At 41.1% G+C, this 14,868-nt stretch overlaps 1 protein-coding gene across 1 annotated transcript in view; it reads right to left on the bottom strand.

Annotated features, from left to right (window-relative positions):
• Positions 1 to 14,868, bottom strand: part of FNDC3B (fibronectin type III domain containing 3B) — a 225,358-nt gene that overhangs the window by 169,549 nt on the left and 40,941 nt on the right. The window contains exon 2 of the mRNA XM_067301623.1: positions 9,398 to 9,536. Coding sequence (XP_067157724.1) covers positions 9,398 to 9,508 — 111 coding nt within the window. The 5' untranslated portion in view covers positions 9,509 to 9,536. The remainder of the gene's footprint in view (positions 1 to 9,397; positions 9,537 to 14,868) is intronic.

Genomic DNA, 14,868 nt, shown 5'->3' with positions numbered 1-14,868 from the left:
ACATACCCAACCGCTAGAATAAACAAGGCTCAGCTCAAACACGTTTCTGAAGTTGCTGGAAACCAAAAGAGAGATTAAAAGCCCTTTATGAAGTACCTGCACAGCCCATAAGGAGTGGCTTCGAAGCGGGAGCTCATGGGTACTTTAGACTGCTCACAGTCTTTCTCCCTAATTAAGTTCAAATTTCTGTTTTACATTTCTATGATTGGGGTTGTTTGTGCATGTTACTACTTGTTCTCCCTGGTCAGCGTTTCATTAAACCCATCTCTAAACTGCCTTATCACTCAGCACAAGCTTTGGCAGACAAGGCACCTTGTACTCTTTCCTCAAGCATTTGATGACTCCTCCTCAACTATAAGAAGTCACTTCTAAAGAGGAAAGCAGGGTTTTCCTGCTAGAACTCACTTTTCCCCTGTAGTTTCCAAAACAATCATTTTAAAAACAGAAAAATTTCCCCGCTCCTACCATTTCTTCCCCTTTCAAGAAGGCAGTTACTGTCATCTTTGTATCCAACGGCAAGGGTCACTACTGATGATAAAGCCTTGGAGAGTTTGTTACAATCTCTCAGTTTGGAATTTTGTTTTATAACATTATTCTTCTTAAATATGACCCCTTGGAAAAAATGCATGTATTTAATTACATTCACGTATGCAAAATACTTATATTATTTCTATTATCCACCTGCATAGATTTTTTTTTTTTTTTTTTAAACACATGCTTTTTAAATTATTCTGCTGCTAGGGAGAACAGTGCGCTTTGTTCTGTTGATCAGTGATTTGCAGTAAGTTCCATCATGTTTTTCAATCAAAATCCAGTAAAATCACATCTTGATTTCCTGGGCTTTAAGTAAGTTTCTTAGCGTCAGTGTTAATAAAATTGTATTTGCGAATGAGTACCATTTGTACCATCTCATCTCCTAACACTTAATAAAGCTGAAAGCCACAGCATACCTGTTTTTATTAGTATTTAGGCATTTAAATACATAAAATTTAAATACAGCACAAATATTTTCAAAGGAGGTCCCTGAGCTTGAATTCTATTAAACCAAATACAACTTCTGCAAAGAACAATGGCAATGCCCCTAGGTCTGCACCTTTAGAGTAGTGTTTTTCTTATGCTATAGATGAAGAAACATCAACATATTATAGATTTGTTCACTTCAAGGAAACTGCAGAAAAGTTAAGAGCCAAGGACCAAGAACAGAACCCAAGATTCCCTACAGCCAAGCCTTTGCACATAACTGAAAAGGCCATCTCTTCTCAGCAGTTTCCAAAAAGATCGATTATGCAGGATTTCTCAAAATAATGACAAAAGCAACCTCCAGCTATAGTGGTAAGAAAAACACGTGTTAAAAATAATAATGGTGAGTGCACATATGGACTTAAAGTTATACTGTATGGCCCTGTTGCTGGGGGAAGGCAGCTATATTGAGAGCTAACAGGAATAATCTCCATGTGACTGAGATGAGCTCTCGTGTAGATCAACACCAGAAGGAGGACTGGATACACAGGAAGCATGGCCAGCACATGATTACACTCAGCAGAGCTGGCCTCCGAACGAGCTCAGGCACGGGGGTCACAATCAGCATGGGACAGCGGAGCTGCTCCTCCATGGAGGAGACCCTACCTTTGCCCCCAGCCCCTTGCAGCAGGTGCTGCAGGAGCTCTTGTCCACCCAGCTCCAGCCTCTCCTCTCCTCGGGCCCAACGATGGCGACAATTCCCAGCTCTGCCCCAGAGGTTCTCCTGTGCGGACGGTGACCTGCAGCACTGCAGACCACAGCTGCTCCTGGCCCCCTGCGGACTACACACTGCAGATGTAGAGGCTAGATTCACCACGAGATATCCACCCCACCACACAAACCATGCGTAACAGCCCGAGAGCTTGCAATCTCACTGCACGCTAACGCACTGCAGAGGTAAGGTCAGCCCACTGGAGACCGCACACTCCGAATGTTACAGCTCCAGATGTTAAGTCGTTAATCAGAAACCAACTAATTTGGATGGGCACATATACATCACAACACATCAAACGATTTGTCAAAAATCTACGGCGACACTTTCCTAGTCACAGGGGCGGGCAGCAGGCTGTCCCCCCGCTTCCCTTATTTAGTAGTGCTTCCAAGTTCGTTAACTGACACTGTTCCCTGCAGACAGCCAAGGAAGACGTGAAACACATTTTCCAACCAACGCCCCCGACTCTCCCCCACCACTCCAATCACACAGGAATAAAATAAGATTCTCTGCGTGCCTCCGGCTTGGGACTTACTTATGCACCATGACATCAGTGCTGTGTAAGGAGCCAAGTTTAGAGCTCCATCTGGGACAAATAATATCTAGGCACATTGTGACTTCTTTTGTTTATACACACTGACTAAGTACGCCTTGGTGGTAAATGAACTAATTCAAAGATTTATTTCTCCCAAGTCCTCCTAAACAACAAAACAATATTCTGCATTCTGGAACATCACTTTCCTATTCCAGCTTTCTTGCTACACAGGGGATCTTGAAGAGAATGCATTGTTTATGAAATTTATAATTAAAATCTGAGCAAAATAATAAAAGCGCCTAAGGATTACATCTTTATTTTAATGCAAACAAACATAGAGGGTTTTTATTTGCCATGCGTCTCTTCCAAAACCTATCATCCTGAATAAGAACTTTCAACTTATGAGATATTTCCTCTTTCAACAAGAGGAGAGAGAACTCGAAAAGTCAGTTTGAAATGAAGTTGCTGCCGGGCGCCCTTGCTGCCGACCCGGCTGCATCGCCGAGGGTGCGGTCTGAGGAGGGCTGAGCTGCACTGCGGTCTCACGGCTCCCTTCACATCCAGCTCACATGCGAAACACTGCAGTTCGTGACAGCTGTGAGCAGGGTGTCAGCAACACAGCTCCAACCCCCCCCTCCCCCCCCCCCCCAAAAAAAGAAAAACCACACGCTCAGATTGTCGCTTTAGCAGATTAATACACTTGCTGTTGAAGCCTGGACTTACCTGTTGCACTGTCAGGGAAAGCTGCCTATCTTCATAACACACTGACACTGCATTTATTTTGCATTTAAGAATGTTGGTACACTTTAAATAGTTGTATTGGTTAAAACTCTGATTAGTGTTACTAAGCTACATAGTTAATATAAATATTTACACTCACACACACCCAGTCTGGCAGTGATTGCTCTCTGTCCAGCCTAAGCCTCATGACAGAGCAACGAGTTCCACTCGCGGCCCCCTCATCCCTGCTGTCCCAATTCCTCTGCCCGTGGGGAGCAGGGGGAAGAGACGAATGATGCTGCCAAAGTCTAACGGAGGCTTAAAGCACAGGCTTGGGAATATAAAACTCATTTGCACTGGGGGTAAACAGTTGCATACAAAAGAGAAAGTGCTACCTGGTAAGGTCCCAGGACATGTACTATTATCCATCTGCTATAGTGCCTGTTAACTTATGCAAGCAGTTTTTAAGCACACATGACAAAATTCACTTGCAAAACATCATCTGCTAAATGTCTGGCTGCAGATCACCTGTGAATGCAGGCACAGTAGCAAGGAGGAAAACATTCAGTGCCATACATTTAATGCAATGCAACGCTTACTTTAAGAGATTCCCGCTCATATGAGTTAAGGCCAAACAGCCTCTTACACGGCTTTGGCAGGCCACATACTAAAACCTCTGCTATCCAATGTGGGGCATCTTCCTTTTCCTTTATAGATGTGCCATGTTTCATACAGCTTGTGGGCATGTCACAGGCCTTATTTGGGATCCAGGCCGCAGGTTCTTCTAAACTGCTTTAAACACTACTAAATCTACTGTATTCACAATTTATAAGTTGCATGAACTTTGGAATAAATTGCATCTTTGAAAAAAAATGTAATAATCACATGGACTCACTCTTATTACTACTTAAAAATAGTGTCCCAGCTCCTCCTGAGTCAGCAGCTCTGGTCCCCGGGAAGGACCGAGGTATTCAAACTATTCTTTATGGAATATTCTTTCCAGGAATGCGTTCCTTTTCAACGCCACAGAAGTAGGTAGAATAAACACTCTCAACATCACTTTAGAAAGAAAAATCAGATAACATACTACTTCTTAAGCAATGAGTTCTATAAATTAATATGCTGATAATCTTTAAGCTGAATTATCTGCTTTTTTCCATATGACAGAAAATAGAGGCACGGGGAAGTAAGCTCATCCTGAATGCTGATAGCAAAGCTCAAAAGCAAGTGACAAATCCTGAACCCCATGATTTAATCACAGGTCAAACAGACTCTCAAACAACCAACAAAAAATTCAGTACATCTGTGTAACAAATTACTCTGATAGGCAAGTAATTTTAAGCATCATGAAATTTTAATGAAATCCACGTGTTGCCATTCTTGCATTCACAGAGAAATTTATTTGCAAGAGCAGTCTTAGAGATCAGATCACCCATGAACATCCTTGGGTTAAAATCCCACCTTTCTCACCTTGGCAGCCAATGCCTCTGAAAAGTTCATTCTAGAGACTCCCTAGTGAGCAAACGCTGTCCAACTTTGATAACGCTGACTGTTTTAAGTGCTCTTTTAAATACCTTCTCCAATATGTACTGAATCTGCTTTAAAAATCAGTATATTTAAACAGAAGGGAATTCAGTCATGCTTTACATTATAGCCATTTTTCATGGTCTGATGCTTCTTAACTCAGGTAACTTAGATGTGTTCCAATTATAAACTTTTTTCCTGTTGAAACAAGCTCCCTCTCCTGTACAAGGAAAGGACATTTTTGCAATTATATATAGAATATATATTTCAGAAAACAAGAAGTTTTATACAGTAAGTTACTACTGTTTATGTTGATTTCTCTCTACTCTTCATACAAAGAAAATTGATTTATAAACAGTAATTTACCATCACAGAGCCAGAACACAGATAGTAGAAGAAGCTAGAAAAAGGTTGAGAAATAAGTAGGTCAAACAGCATCAGAACAGAGAAGACAAAGTAGAGATGACTAGAAACGCTCTTCTGAATTTGCATCAACAGTTTCTATTTTAAAGTTTAAGTGCAAAAAGACGATCTGATCCAAATATTTTCTGCAAAGTATCAGCCTGTTGCATACAGTTTGACAGCGACAGGGTGCTTAAAAGCAGTTCAACTCATACTTCCCATCTTTTCAGTATAGCTGACCTTCATCTTTTTGAGAACAAAACACAGAAGCAACTCAAAACTGTATCTTGATCCAGTTTATCAAAGTTCACTCACTCAAACCAGACGAGACAAATATGCACAGAAGTCCAGATGCCACTGTTCAGGTATGGTAAAAACGCAGCCAGGTAAAGGCTTGCATGTTCTTGCAGGGTGCACGGATTTGTGGCGCTACAGAAAGCTAGCAAGTTCTGTTCCATGTTTGGACGCACTCTAACCTCCTTTATTCAAAGTTTATGACCCTAGAAGGCAAGAACATGCACACGTAGGCACTATATACAGCGCCTGCTCTCAAGCCCAGTAGTGAAAAGAGGAACATGGATACAAAACTTCCTACACGATTGCAAATCCACTGATCTAACCAGGTCAAAATAAAACATCCCAAAATAGACCACACACTATTCTGCACAGACACGCTATGGCACAACCACCTGCCCTCCACCTTTATACTCCAAGATTTTTAGAGCATGCAGTGGAGCAGCTACCAGAAACCAGTGCAATTCTTGGACCAAAAGTTTAATAACAACTCCCAGAATCCCCACCAGAGTTACAAGTGGATTAGAAAGAGAAACAGAGTAAGAAGCAGCTCTGGAAGGGACATGAAAGCACTAAACACAGTCAGCTGTAATGGAAATTAAGTGCGGGAAACTTAAAAAAAATAATAATAATCATAATGCAAATGCCATTTTGGGTGATCTAGAGAAGAGGGATTACTGTCAAGCAGGCAGAGACATTCTTAGTTCTGCCCTGTATTGCTACATAACACTTATCCCCAGGAAGGTGAAAAAAAATAAATACCTTTATGCAATTGTCTTGCAATATAGTACTTGCTGCTTATTGACAGTATTCCCTTTTGCAGCACTCCCCATCCGGCTGCTTGAAAAAGCTAAGGGATTTTACCAGCTTCAGTATGACTGTCCACAACACGAGAATACCATCAGCAGGTCTAACGCTTTTCTTGGCTGCATCTTTTCTCAGTCAGGCTTTAGGCACACATGGGCTCATGAGAGATTACAGAGCAGGCTGGGAACAAGCCCCATGCTGTCCTGACTGTTTCGGGCATGGCTACCCATCGTTTTGTTCCTGGGACTGATAACAGCATTGCCTCGCAGAGAGGCAGTCCCGTTTCTCGCAGAATAGGCGGGCAGCGCGAGAATACCCGAGTTCCCATCACAATCCTTTGGGAGCTCCTGCGCTGACCAGCGTCAGCCGTGCCACCTCTTCTCTTCTACTCCAAAAACTTTCTGTGGACATCTGCACTCCAACGACTTTCTCCAAAGTGAAAAGCTCTTTGAAGACTACTGTGAAGTTCAAACCATTGCAAAACTCCACAAGAAGCAAAAGGGTGTTACAAAAACCCTCGCTTAGTACTGCGGAGGGGCCTTCCCTACCGGTTTACCTGCATAAATTACATTCAGTCAAGGTGATTCCAAAGCAAAGAAAAGCACAGCCAAAAGCCAAGCCAGGCATAAAGCGATATTGTTTTGAGACACTACACTGGAGGTGAATCAGCAAGACAGATTAACTGACAACATATCTGCATACATCTTAAAGGAAGAGTTCACAGTTCGGCAGTGTTCCTCTTGTTACATGGATGACCACACACCAGGAGTTTAAAAAGCATTTCTGTATGAATCCAAGGCATCTTTATATTACTTAGAACTCCTTTAGTGTCATCACAGAGACTAAAGCTGTTACCCACAGCAGAAAAGCAGCTCTGAGGTTCAGCTCATGGGAACATGGGCTCAGGTGTCTTAATTTTTCTCTTCTGGCTCACCTCTTTCAAAAGCCCAGGCTTTCAAAGCATACTATGCACATGTGCTATTCAGAATTTAATTCCAAGAGAAAGAAGTATGTAGAATGCATCGGCAGGAAGGCGGAACGAGTAGTTAGAAGCAGGTAGCACTGAGTACTCTTCTGTACGTAAATAAAAACTTGTCTTTTGAGAAGAATCCTTTCTCTGGAGCCGAGTGTTCCTGTTACAGTTTATAGCACAGCTTGACAAACAGCCAAGCTGGCATGGCTGAGGCTGTGTGCATCTGATAAAGCCGAAGTGTGAGCAACAGCAAGCGTACCTAGAGCATCTCACCAGAAACAACATATTGTCAGCTTTGGAGACTGACATACTGGTTTGCATGTTGGCCATACTGCAGTCTAGAAAACTCAGCATGCTCTCTCTCACCAACGGAGCTATGAGGGTTGGGTTTTTTTGTTTTTTTTTTTTAAACACTAGTAGAGACTGTAATGAGGACCTCCTAGAAAAGCAAGTGCCTTTATAAAACTTGCACCTATTTATGGAGGAATAAAAAGCATCTTTGTCAAGGAAGCCATTCTCACATGGAACAAATCTGAAGGCTCTTACTGCCTTACAAACAGCTAAGACAACTCTTAACAAACATGTAACATTTGCCTGTACATTAGACAAGAAATCATGTTGAGAGCAATTAATATTGCTGCTGCAATATGCGAAGATCAAGAAAAGTATTTAATCCGATAACTTCATTCCATTTCAGAACTACACTTTTAAAAAGTGAAAATACCAATGAAAGCTTTAGGAATAGGATGAAAGTGATAAAGCATAAAGGTAGCTAAGCCATGCTACATATGACGGCACATCCAGACCAGAGGGAGAAAAAAAGTCTCACAGAACATATGTATTCCAGCTACAAGTATTTAAAGAGATGAAGTGATAAATTATTCTCATTTAAGGTCAAACATTATCCGACAAACATTTATGCAGAGAAGCAATCTGACTCAGAACCGTTCTGCTGAGTCACATTTGCTCAGCAGAGCAGAAGCAAGAAGTAATGCACTTCTAACACATCAGCATATTTTTCCTCCAAAACATTAGATGAGAAGCTGATTTACAGGCAATAGAGCTATCTGCCAAGCAAGGCTACTGAATCATCACTGATGGGGAAATTAAAGGATCGACTTAGAACTCCAGCTCAAAGGAGTGCTCAGAATACTTAATTTATCCTTTCTGTAATATGGAAAGACCCACTGAACATTCTAACTTGATAAGTGGTTTCCAGCAATGAAGAACGGGCTTATTTAAGGAACAATTATGCTTTCAAATACCAATAAGCTTGTTCCTTCACTTAAGCATATCAGTATTGGACTTCATAAACAGAGCCATTAAAAGCTTTTTTCCCCCGTTTTTTTTTCTTTTGTTAAAGTTACAACCTACTATGTAGAAATAGACTTTTAAAAAATTACTGTAATGCAATCCTGTATTATATCAAGAATCCAGATAAGCAAGCAGACTTAAAAGCTTACAAGAAAAGGGGAAGTCATTCTTCCTCTTGTGACTGCTGTAGCTCAAAACACAGTTTGGAGAGAGGAACAAAAAACCAAGGGAATAAGAAGAAACCGAATGACACTTTATCGATTCATGAAGGAGAGTTTACTTCTACTTTGGTTAAAGTACTTTGCTGAAATGCTCAAATAAGCAGGGAACCAAATAAAGTAATACAGAAAAATTACTAGGAGAGATGTTCTACAAAAAGAGACTACCCCAAGATGACAGGTTTGGGAATCTACCAACTATGAAGATGAACCTTCAGGCTCTATCATGACATAAAGGCATCTCTATGGTCTTATTCTACCTCTGACCAAGCTTGCTAGAGAATACCTCCGAGAAAAATCTGAAAACAACTTTGCCTTCCTTCAAATGCTCACTCAAAATTCACTTCTGCCCCTCTAAGGCTTATAACAAAGCAAAGGGTAATATGTAGGTCTGTTGTGATTAGTACACTTAACTAAGCTAAGAACAGCAGACATCACAGGACACTTGTCTTCCACTGTCTGTATCTCCCTTCTCTCCCCCCTTCCACAAACTAGTGTCTGAGCATTTTTTGATTTAAGTATTTAAAATCTATCGTTACAGATACTAGCAAGAGATCTGGATAACAATTAGCACAAGTAAACCAAGACACTGACTTTCTACAAAATCTTCAGATACTCAACACTTGCAGCTGTCTTTATCCTGTTATTTTGACTTTGGTGAATATATTTTCAAATAATCACATTGAATTGATTGATACATTTAAAGCATTGCTTTGGAAGTTATTCCTCTGAAAAGACAAATTTCTACCTTCTATAAAAAACCCTGCCCTCCCTGGTACTAGGGGAAACCAAAGCTTTTTTCCCCCCCATCCTCAAAACCCTTTGATGGCCCAGTAATAGTTTAGTTAAGCCAGTCACTCTCTGCAAAGCTTACTGACCTGCTGTGATCCATCGCCATTCACTATGTGAGGCATCATGGCTACCTCCCCGTTCAGCAATGGCGGCAGCTCCAGGGGAATTTGGTCGGTCATCATCATTGTGACGTACATTCATGGAGAATTTTCCTCAACGGGCTTCCTGCAAGAGATGCATCAATTAAAGACTCTGAAAAACCCATTTTCACTTTAGCAGGACATTGGCATCCATGTAGATTTTGCCATTAAGGTAACGACCTGAACAGTATACCTGCTTTTGCAGTAGGCTGCATAGAGGAACTTGGGGCACTGAACAGAGCAGAGGGTTTTAACTGTTGGAGCAACACCATGGATAAGTCAAGTTTGCTTTCTGACATCGTGCATGAAAACTTGACTGCTTGGTACCACAGTTCTTGCAAATACCTCACCTGCATAGCTAATATTCTGTGTATCAGTTTCACTCATAATACCCACAATTCTAAGCCAAATGCCAACTGACCCCTAAAATAGAGAGAACGGTGCCTGACTTCCACTTACCAGTATCCAAAAGAGAAAGGTTTCTGCTGGAGTGGGAGGGACAGCACATCCCCACACGCTAAACACCTTATATAGAGGACATCTATATATAGAAGGCAACAGACCACAATGAAAGATCTCACTTAAAAATTTGTAATGAATTATACATCATTTTCAGCACAACCCCCCTTAACAGCTAGTTGTTTGAAGTGTTACCTAAGTACCACTAAAACTATGGGGCGATTGCTTTGTAAAAGCAAGTCTTAATTCAGCATTAATAGTACCATCACACTGTTTTATGGGGCAGCAACCCAATTCTTTAATGAGCAGGATGGATGGTCTAGTCGCATAGTTTATCCAGGCTTCTGCACATGAACTCCTAAGCAAACCAACTTTACAGGCTTAACCCTGATCAAATAATCTGCTTAGTACCTTTCATGCCAGGGAATCCCAAAGTGCTCCCAAATAACTTAATATACATCACAAACTCGAGGAGGGAAAACGAACAAAAAAAAACATGCTGTGACTTGGGTGGACAGTAACAGCCAGGTAAATCCTTTGGTACAAGAGCAAAATACATAATAGAGAATTTTTGCCAAAGAGCAACAGGGAAACCCCTGTCGATGAGGAAAGTATTATGAGATCTAGTATTTAGATGGAGCTCTTTAAGAGCCATAAGGCACCAACCGCGGAACTGAACCTCTCTCCTGCAGAGGGGCCGAGGGGCTAAGCCGGCCTCACTAAGATTAGAACATGTGGTTCCACAGAGTCTGCATACTGCAAACCTAATACCCTGATAACTAATCTGCCCCCAAGTGCCGCTGGGGTTTAATTTTAGATTTTAAAGTATCTGTTTAACAGCTAACTTAGGAAACGTACTGACACATGCTAGTTTCATTTTTATCCACTTTATTTGCTTAGATCATCTAAAAATGAGCTCTGGAAGAGCTCATCACAATCCTGGCACCTGCAGAGCAGCTTAATAATCTGAAAAATCAGGCAGACCAGTAGCCAGTATCCCAGCTAGTTTGTGCAGAGAAGCACTTGTGCGATTGCCAGTGACTGAAGTGCCCATTTATAACTGCCCACTCAGCCTTTCCTTCTTATCAAGCTGACCTCCTTTAAACACAAGTAGTAACGGAAGACTAAAAGCGCATTCGTTCTTCAGAAGACGTGCAAACTTAGCCCTGTTAACTTCAGCTGTACAGCAACACACTATTTTAATTTAACTTGGTACCAAATTTAGGATGACTCTCACAGCTCTTTCTGATGCTCTTATTAGCGTGAAAACACTGCTTTTCTAATTGTCACTTCACTGAGATATAGAGGCCATCTACTTTCATCCATCTTTCAACGAAATTTCTCCTTTTATTTGAGACTTAATTACAGGACCGAAATTCTCAGAAAGCCTGAGAAAGTAGTGTTAGCATTAAAAAAGACTATATATTCATAATCACGTTTAAAGAGTCTCATCTTATGCCTGCATCAATTGTTTTGCCAGACAGAGTCTGGCAGTATTTCAGGCCTCGCAGCATCATCACCTTGAATAATTCGTCCGATAGTGCCTACAACCACAGAAAAAGGAGTAAGGAATACTAAATACTGCCTCAGCACATAGGACCAAGTTCTCTGAACGTCGCTGGTCCACCAGTGACCAAAGTCTCCCTGGCTTAGTAATTCATAGCGCTCAGCTGCTGAAACTGCCACGTCTCAGACCCACCTGCTATGGGGGCTACAGAAACCTGCCCAAGGAACCGGAAACTCTTCTCAGCACAGGTCCCCCAGCCCCTTAGGTTTCGCAGTATTTGGAGGTTTTTTCCCTAAACCTTTTGGACTTCGTTACCTAAAAGTCTCAGGTTGAGTTTTGAGAAAGATCCACAACAAGAGAGTCGTATAACACTTTTTGGGGGGAGAAAAACATGCTTCTCCCCCCATGCACACATGCACACCCCTTAATGACGTGGAAGAAAATGCGAGTTTCAGAATCATTTCTTAAATGCTTGGGCTTGACAAAAGCATGGAAAAAGTCTAATACAGACCTCAACACCAATGCAAGCATATGACCGAGCAGTTTTCAAAGGAAGGAGATATATTCAGTTGATAGCTGTACCTCTAACTACATTTGTAATATATAAAATTATATACCTGTATATAACTTAAGATTATTTTAAAAGAATGCAAAGTTCATAGGACCCATTATAAACACATGAAACACCCTCCCCCCCTCAATGACACATTCATCCAGTCCGAATCTGAGAGCCTCAGCTTTAATAGACTTGAAGTGTCATGCCAATTCTATTTTCTTAAGGAAAAAAGCCAGACTGTAGCTTGAAGCTACATATTTTCCTAGTAATATTTCCATTCCAGGCACAACAACCAATATGTTGACATTTATTTGCTATATGTCATTATTTGAAGTTTTACAGCTGCATTCCTTTCGCTTTATTAATGGTTTCTCACCATGGCCATGTCTACACTTGCCTCTCTTTAAAGGGGAAAGGAAAAAAAAGAGAGTTTCCTTTATTTGTCAGGACTGGTACAGCTCCACCAGCAGCAGTAACGCCAGCAACAGAACCGACCACAAAGCACTGCTGGCCACAGGCATTTTTTTAACAGTACATCACGTAGATGTACTACATGCAGCGTTAGATGAGACGGGGTTAAAACATCTGCCACAGGACTGGCAGACTTCACACCAAAGCCAAAAGCTTTGGAAGTTGCTTCACGCACTTTTTTTAAGCTTATTCTCTCATCCATCCTATTTAAAATATAAATCAGAAAGGAAAAGAAGCTTATTCTCCAGGAATTCGCACTGCTCCTAAAAATTAAAGTTCCCCCTACCTGAGGGGACGCTTCATTAATACAGAGAATATGTATATGAGAGGTTTGAATGCAAGCATTTTTCTCCCCCTGTAAATTCAAGGGCATCACTGGAAGACGACACCAGCCCAGGACTGCAAGAGCTAGGTCACATTTCAGGATATGAGAACTCTTCCTCAGTTAAAATATGAGCTGCCAAATACTAACCCACAGCTTTTTTTTTTTTTTTTTTCCAGGTACTAACTCAAATTTGGGGTTTTGTCTAGAAAGCTGACTATATTTAAATTTTAAAAAGATATTTCCTGTGTGTCTACATTCCCTAGGTTTGGCCGGAACAGACCACAAAAATGCCAGTACTCTATGAGAGTCTGCACTTCCCTGTCTAGCTATCTCCAGGAATACTAGAAATCTCAGTGTTTCCAGTCTTGCTCCTACTGCAAGGAAGTAGGAATAAACATCCAAGTTTTTTGATGTTTCTCTACCCAAACCAAACTGCTAAACCTTTTGGTGTTTGCAAGCTACTGTTACAAACCTGATTTTCAATTCAATCTTGCAGTCTTCTACTGATCACCAAGATGACTCTAACTTCCCTTAAATTAATTCAATATGTGAATTAGTAATACATAAATTAGTTGCATATGGCAATAGAGAAAAAATTCAAAAACATAGAAGAACAAAGTGCAACTACCTAAAACCAATGTCCATGTATGGTGAATTAGTATGACCTAGCATGTGAAGTCAGAGTTCTCCTTAAATTCCAAAAGCAGTTTGAACCCCATTAAGATGATAATCAAGCGCAAGTTTTCCTAGAAGGTCTTACCCATGCTATTAATGGAGGTATAAGCCAAGAACATTTTTCTTTTTGTGATTTCCCCCCCCCCATCTTCTACAAAACCAAGAAATCTCTTCCAGCTAAGGCAGACAAATTCAGAAAATCTGGCAAAAGCAAGAGTTCTTCTAAATATTTAGTCCTGTAACTGCTTTCTATACAGGCTACATTTTTATTTGGCTGCAACAAATTATTAAAAGCTACTGAGTAAGGTGTTCTGCTTTTAGTCAGAACCACCTGAAATCATGAAAGTTCTTGTACTACAGAGATGGCAGTCCCCTTTTCAATATCTAGTAGAGCCACATATCCTGGTTTAAGATACAAAAACTCAGTACCAAGTGCACCTTTGCACTGGTGCAGCATTCAGGGTTATTCAGTCTTATTAAAAAGAGACCACAGTGCGCTGAACAGCCCTACGGTACACCATCTTCAGTTCTTGTGTCACTATAGAGAAGATTTGAAACACACAGTATAAAACCTTAAATGGAACAGTTCTCTTTAAAACAGACAGCTTAGTCTTCCCAGCCTAAATAATGTGACAATTTCAACTTGACTAAGTTTATACACACGCATTCGTGCATACACACAAAGCCCAAAATGTGCACATAGTTTATAAATAAGCAAACAAGAACTACTCAGATTCTCTACTAGATCTGTACTCGGTCATGACAAGTGATGTTGTCCATAGCCCAGCTACCTACTGAAACAGATTTGAGCACACCAGATTTGAACGCAACACTTGTGGCTACCAGTCCCGTTATTGAACTAGACCATGCTTCTCCCAAAGGCTTCTCAGGAGAGTGATATCAAATGCTACTCAGCAATGGCAACAGTCATGGAGAAGATGGGGCTGACTGCTGCTGCTCAGCTCTCCCTCCCTAATTGAAAGATAAATACATAATTGTCATCATCAGTAACCATAAGCTATCCTGTCTTTATAACAAAACCTAACAAATGCATCAGATTAGCATATATGATACACATCTGTCCGTCTGTCCCCCATTCCCCTCCCAGAAGAAAATTAACCCAAAGCTTTCCTTATAGAGGTGACTTAGGCATTGAGAGTGGCTTCAAAGAGGAGAGAATCTACTACCCAACACAAAATAACCTTCCTGGCTAAATGTTCAAAATCCTAAAACACATACCGCAGAGGTCGGAGAGGCTTGTGTTAGAACCATGCATTTTTCCCAGCATCAGGTTGTATAGTCTAATCTGATCCCCTTTCAAGCACCTCTTCTCCCATCCTCCACATAACAGTGAACCTCTCCTTTGGGGCAGGGATTGGTGCACTGGTCAAAAGTAACCCAAGACAACAGGGACTTCCTTAGGA

The sequence above is a fragment of the Apteryx mantelli genome, chromosome 9, assembly GCF_036417845.1.
Source record: "Apteryx mantelli isolate bAptMan1 chromosome 9, bAptMan1.hap1, whole genome shotgun sequence".
In the NCBI taxonomy this organism is placed as follows: Eukaryota; Metazoa; Chordata; class Aves; order Apterygiformes; family Apterygidae; genus Apteryx; species Apteryx mantelli.
The sequence above is the reverse complement of the archived record's forward strand: the minus strand, read 5'-3'. Positions and strand labels throughout refer to the sequence as shown.